Source organism: Gnatocerus cornutus, chromosome 2 (genome assembly GCF_029298725.1).
Source record: "Gnatocerus cornutus isolate USDA-ARS CGAHR chromosome 2, icGnaCorn1.1, whole genome shotgun sequence".
Taxonomy (NCBI): Eukaryota; Metazoa; Arthropoda; class Insecta; order Coleoptera; family Tenebrionidae; genus Gnatocerus; species Gnatocerus cornutus.
This window is the reverse complement of record NC_142234.1, coordinates 19,631,190-19,637,593: the sequence shown is the minus strand read 5'-3', so window position 1 is coordinate 19,637,593 and position 6,404 is coordinate 19,631,190. Positions and strand designations below refer to the sequence as shown.

At 37.6% G+C, this 6,404-nt stretch overlaps 2 protein-coding genes across 2 annotated transcripts; one reads left to right on the top strand and one right to left on the bottom strand.

Annotated features, from left to right (window-relative positions):
- Positions 1–66: 66 nt before the first annotated feature.
- LOC148179843 (putative palmitoyltransferase ZDHHC24) lies at positions 67–1,297 on the top strand. Its single transcript, XM_088030836.1, has one exon. It carries the CDS (start codon positions 304–306, stop codon positions 1,129–1,131), a length of 828 nt encoding a protein of 275 aa, XP_087886962.1. The 5' UTR covers positions 67–303; the 3' UTR covers positions 1,132–1,297.
- Positions 1,249–4,986, bottom strand: LOC148179842 (suppressor APC domain-containing protein 2). Its single transcript, XM_088030835.1, has 4 exons — positions 4,605–4,986; positions 3,900–4,546; positions 1,689–1,889; positions 1,249–1,638 (listed from the first exon to the last, which is right to left on the bottom strand). Exons 1-4 carry the CDS (start codon positions 4,900–4,902, stop codon positions 1,519–1,521), a joined length of 1,266 nt encoding a protein of 421 aa, XP_087886961.1. The 5' UTR covers positions 4,903–4,986; the 3' UTR covers positions 1,249–1,518.
- Positions 4,987–6,404: the final 1,418 nt, after the last annotated feature.

Below are 6,404 nucleotides of genomic sequence, written 5' to 3'. Positions count from 1 at the left end.
TGCAATTCACAAGTGTAGTTTTTTATTTTCTTGAAATAAAACGTTTACAGATACCTTTTTTTCTCATATTTCAAAAGTACACAGAGGTGGCGCCACGTATCAGCTCCCCAAAAAAAATCTTTTCGTAGAATTTCTGTTTTCCACAAGATTTATTTATCCTTTTTCCCACTACTTTCTTCATACCCAAGCAAATAAAAGATGAAAACCGATTTTTGGCGTTGGCGATTAAATTGAGCACCCACACTAAGGGGGCGTGTCCGCGTGTGCTGTCACTGTGACATTTAAAAACATAACCTCCCAAAAATGATTATAAGACGAAACATTTTCCCTCGAACCATTTCCGACGCGTTGGTCACTCTATTTACGCTGGTCATCGTCCCTATTGTCTACTACTTTGAATTGTTTGTGGTGCTGCCGCATTACTACATCCAGTGGAGTGCCTGGTACATGTTCCACTTTTTAAGTGGCACGTTTATCCTGTTCAATGTGTGCTCAAACTACATGGCAATCGTCATCTGTGATACAAGCATTAAAGGAAGACTTCTTCCTACAATTTTGGGGCCAAATTCAAGATTTTGTTCAGTATGTGAATGCGTTTCGCCCCCTAGGTCATGGCACTGCAATATTTGCAACATTTGTATACTGAAGAGGGACCACCACTGTATGTTCACAGGCTGCTGTATAGGTCACAGTAACCTGCGATATTTTGTTATGTTTGTTTTTTATATTTTTGTGGCAACTGTGTATGCTTCTTACTACAACATTTTCTTTGCATTTGAATTTACAGAGTTTGGTACTTTGGAATCAATAATTAAACTGATTTTTCCTTTAGCTACATTGTTTGTGAGCTACTCTCGGAACCAGATGTACTTATTTGTCATCTTAATTGTGTTGATGGGGGGTGCATTTACAGGGGTTCTCTTATATTTCCACGGAGATTTGATTCTAAGAGGGGTTGTCACCCATGAAAGACAACAAAAATTGAGTCCTTATGACCGGGGGCGCCAACAGAACATCAAGGAAGCTTTAGGGGAAAAATGGTACTTGGTGTGGTTGTCCCCATTCATTGAAAGCAAGCTGCCAAGTGATGGGATGAATTGGGACGTAAAACAATCAATCAAAGCCAAATAATTTAACAATAATTTTGTCCTAAGTATGTGATATTTGTACTTTGCGCCAAATGTACTGTAAGTTTGACGAACACTATTATTTTCTCAGGTCCCAGTAAACGTAAATCAAACAAAGAACTGCATAAACAGTATTTATTAGTAAAATTTACAAGCAACTGGTTAGCACCAATTTATTAGCACAAGAATCACTGTCAATGTACCTCTCTAGTTTAGTTTAAAAACTCTTCTTGGAATGGCACGTCTTGTACTCTCGGTACAAATAATTATAAGAAACATATCTATGTATAACACGCTGAAGGTAACAACGTTACGTTCTCTATTTTCACATCAAAATCACAATTGTTTCAATGACTGTTAATAAACTGTTTTTTTAACGCGTAATTTTCCTTTAAAAAACCGCTTCTTCCTGGCCATTCCTTGTGGGTGCCGCCCTCATCTGCAACACCTGAATAAGACTCGCCTTTTCCCTTTCTAACGCCGATATCCGTTCGCTCTTTTTGCTCACTTCCTGTAAGAGAAAAAATGTGGTTAAACAATTTTTTGTTTGTTACCGCATACTTCTGTAAGAAGACGGTTTTGCTGCTTCAGGCGGTCACTCAAGTCTTGAGTTTGAGGATAGTGGTGGACGGCCAAATTCATGTGAAGTGGAAGACCTCCACGCTCCCAGCTGTCGGTTAGGGCAGCCAAATGGCGATTTACTTCGTAAACTCGCGCTCGTTGGAGTTCCAGTTTTTCTTGTTGGGCTTCGGACCAGGGCTCCTGGAAAGTTTGGCTTAGTGAGCGGATTTTGCTCGGAAATATTTATGTCTGTAATAAATCTTCTTTGCGTTTGAGGATTTAAGCCTGGATTTTGGGGGATCGGAGAAAAAAAATGTTTGCTTTTTGAGTGGATAAATATCTCGTTTCATGTAAATTAAGTTTTTAATTAACTGCAAGACCAAAATTTAATTACATAATTCTGCCTTATGTAATTAAAGTTCGTAATGCACGTGTGTATTTCCTCTCTGTGGAGAATAGAAAATGATTGTTTTCCACTATTCATTTACGGTTATAAACGTCGTAAAAACAAAGAATTGTTAAATGTTAATCCGTATCGACAAGTGACGTGCCTGGTGATGAATACAAAAATTTATATGCCATTGTACTAGACTTTTTGTGCGCTGCGCCCTCGTTTACACAATAAAAGAGAAACAATCGTCTGAAATCCAACAGCATATTAAATAGCATTCCAGCAAGAATGAATACTGAGTAGATACATATGGTAACAAATAAGTTTGTTATGGATATACAAAGATTGTGATTTACTTTACACAGCACGGTTAGTCCAGTTTCAAAAATGAGATTATTAGATATTAATTAAAAAAAAGAGTTTAGGGCCTTTTAGCGAGCAGATGTCCGAGTTAGTTCATTCTGATTTTACGAAGATACATCGCGACCTGAGAACTATAAGGTTCTAACTATCATTTGCATTAAATTGATCAGTGTTCACGTTATCAGTGATATTTCTTTAATTTATGAAGTATTTATTTTAAAAAATGACAAGATCTATTAATATCATTTTGCCTTGTTCAAATACTAACTTACTTCATTTTTATACTTGATAAAAAACGTTTAAAAAAATCGCAAAAGAAACAATTTAAATTTTCACAAAAATCGCTTATAACCTTATAATTCTCACGTCGCGACATTATAGATGAGAAACAAAATTGTTGAATTTCATCCCAAACTCGCTAGTAAATTTTTCGACGCCGTGACATTTTTTAATGCATTACATTTGTAATTATTTTTCATTTTTTTATTGTTTATTAATTGTTATGGCTGTTTGTTATTGTTTTTATTCTTTGTCATTCCACATTTAACTAAACTGTTTTTGACCTTATTTTAAACAAACCGCTTAAGTTTATTTTAAAAAGTTTTTTTACATGAAGCTGTTTTTGTATTTGTAGAAATGAGTTTTATAATGCACAATTGTTAAAAATGATGGAAATTTTTTTTCGCGATTTTATTATTTGGATTAACCGTGACAGCTCGATTTCCATAAAAATCGAATGTAAAACGAGTTGACTCTGGACAAGAATGCCATTGGTCGGAAGGTCAAATCTAACAGTAAGTTTTGCAACCTTCTATATTGTTACAATTCTTTAGAAATTTCGACCTTAAAAATCACAATTGAATTTGCATTCCGAGGACAATAAACGTGTTATTTTCTGAAGCAAACGCGGATTTTTTTGAAAAACTAGGTTTATCGGTCCACGACACTCGTCACTATAATCTGTATAGAGCCGTTCCCGTCCACTAACCGTTGTCAATAGCGTCATTAAATTGTACATCCCGTCAATTAAAATTTCACATCGAAAAGTTCGCGGTTTAATGGCATGAGCCGATTTTAATGAAAATTTTATTAACTGACAATAACCGAATGAGAATTGCTTTTAGATGCGTCATCTCGCAGAATGTTTTGTAATTGTCAATGGTTGCTCTACTTTGGTGAAGTTTAAGCACTGAAATTACAGAGATCAAATTGATAGATTATAATTACGCAACGTTTAATACTGTGATTAGATATTCATATGCATGCGGAAACTCTCATATTTAATATAATTGTGAGAATCTCGCTGAACTGGGTTAGTAGCGTTGAAAAGTTCACATCGACACTTGTATCTCGAGTGTTTTACATAACGGAAATAGGTCACTGCAGTGAAATTTAAACGGAGAAAAGAGTAATAAATCTCGCTCGGACTAATATTGACAAATGATTTTCGAACTCACCACGTGTCCCATTCGCCCCAGATACTTCATTTTTTCCTGTACAGTCGCCACTTGCTTCAAATACCACTCTCTGGCTTTTTCGACGGCATTCAACCCGTGCATCAACACGTCTTTTTCCTGCTCTATTTGTTTCATCCTTTTCAACATATTGTAATCGATTCCGTTCTGCAAGGTGTGCCTTCTCGGCTCTCTTCTTTTCACGTTTGGTTTCTTTTGATAAATTCCTCCACCCACTGGCACTGCGATGTCGTTTTGAGCCGCTTTTCCGTCACCTAAACTCCGTCCAGTTCGCAACAAGCCGCCGTATTGCGCTTGCTGCCTTTTATCTGATTTGTTTTCTTGGTCATTCATCATGAGGCCCATTTGCCAGTTTTGTAGAGCCGTTCGTATCTCAGCTCTGTCCAAGTTTCCTCGATCCATCACGATGGCGGTTCTTGGGGGCTTAGGGGGGCCATATAACGGCTTGTTAATGTTGGGGACGGTCTTTTCGGGTTGAGGAGCATCTTTTCTTTCGGGGAGCAGCTGGGGCATACTGATGGTGCGTTGGTTGTTCGGCCTGATGGCGGCAGTGTTCCAGTTTTGTTTCGGGGGGTCGATGTCTAAGAGGGGTGCGGATGGTGGGCGATTCGTGGGGGTGTCGGAGGTCCCTGAGAGAGAGCACGAGGATTTAAATACCCGCGAGCGTGGGAATTGAACACTTCTTACCTCTCTTGAGATTGTTGTCGTTGCGCTTCTCCACTTGATTCCGCAACAGACAGATCTTCAATCCGGCACAGAATCTCTCGAAAGTCAGCATCCCGTTGGGCGGCGTTACCTTGCGTAGGCTTTCCAGTACTCCTTTGGGCAATCCTTTGGAACCGTCATCTTGCCATCTGTTTTCTATGTCCGAGAAGTTAACCAAACCCGATTTTTTATCGTCCATGATATCAAAGAGGGTCCGCATCGCACTGACGAACTGTTTGGGGAGGCCGTCGAGGGTTGACGACTGCAAAGGTGACGACATGTCGCGTGTTGTTTACACTTTTTCTGTTGATTTTCGAATTGATGGGACGGTAACGTGCTCGTTTGATCGTTCGGTCGTACTCGACTGGTAGGTTTGGTACGGAGATTCTGAGATAGTACCTGCGGTTGGTCACTCTCTCGCCGAAACGAAGAGAGGTGAGACGTGGATGGAGCAGGTACGTAACCACAGGTAACTGTTGTTGCAGAGAGTGTGGTGACCTTGCGGTAGTTGATATTAGACTTTGGTGGCGGTAAAACCAGGTTTGAACTGCACGTATTGTTGTGGGACGGTACGACACACAGTTGACACGAATCTCTTCTCGGATGAACTACGATGAGTAAGATGAAGAGAATGTGTGTCATGACATTAAACTCACTCAGTAGGTGCAGATGTAGGTGATGTAAACTAGTTAACTCAGTTTTAGATACTTCGAGCAAATTTTATTGCTGACAATTTTGCTCCAAATAGTCAATTTCTTCGGTCTTTAAAAGTGCCAAGTGCTGAATATTCATTGAGGAAATTTGAAGCAGCGGCAACTAAGAAAAGACAATGTAATGCGGTTCTATGATAAATCTTTATTACAGCACAAAATGAAAAAAGTTACGGCACTTTCTTATTACAGTTTGACGGGGAAAAAGTTGATTATTCTTTGTCTAATATTTTCACAGGTTTTGCCGTTTTAGAAAAAATAGGTGCAGAAATAGGTCTTTAGTCCGTTTTTATAAAAAAATCTTGATATTTTGCGCGGTACGACCGTAATAATTAATTTTTAATTAAATTAGTCTAAAGTAATATAGGCAACACATAATACACGTAGAGAAATAATTTTTGCGTTTATGCTGCAGTTACAGAATTTGGGAGTTACTCAAGGCCGAAATAAACTGATTACTCCCATGACAGAACTGTTAATTATTTCAATTCAGTAAAAGAAAATTTTAGATTTTGAAGAGAGCCAGCGAAGGGAAATTCCCCTCAGATGTAGCTAGCATACATACGTTTTGACTACAAACTACAAAAGATGAAAATTTAAAATTTTGGGAACAAAAATAATCGAATAAAAGAAATAGAATGACAATATTCACATATTTGTGACAGTTCCGGTTATACCGGAAGTAGAAGTCAACTTGCTTATTTAAAATGGAACATCCATTGCATTTTCAGATTCTACGTCCAAATTAAGGGGACTTTATGTGTAATGTGCTACACTTAAATTGAACTATTTCTGAGATATCTTGATTTTTGTAAATGAAGTGAATTTTTTTTCCGAAATAAGTACCCTATAACGTATTTCAAAATCACCACGTTAATTGGAAAATAAGCACAATACAAACGTACAATGAAATTTTGCATTAACTTTATGTATTGGACACCCATTTCCTACTAAAAATACGGAAAAAAGAAGTGTTTTTACTCCTTTGTTTACAATTTTTTTAAGCATGCTTCGGAATGGTGAAAATTATATTTTATGTGGATCTTTTATAAACAAATTCTCAAAAATGTTT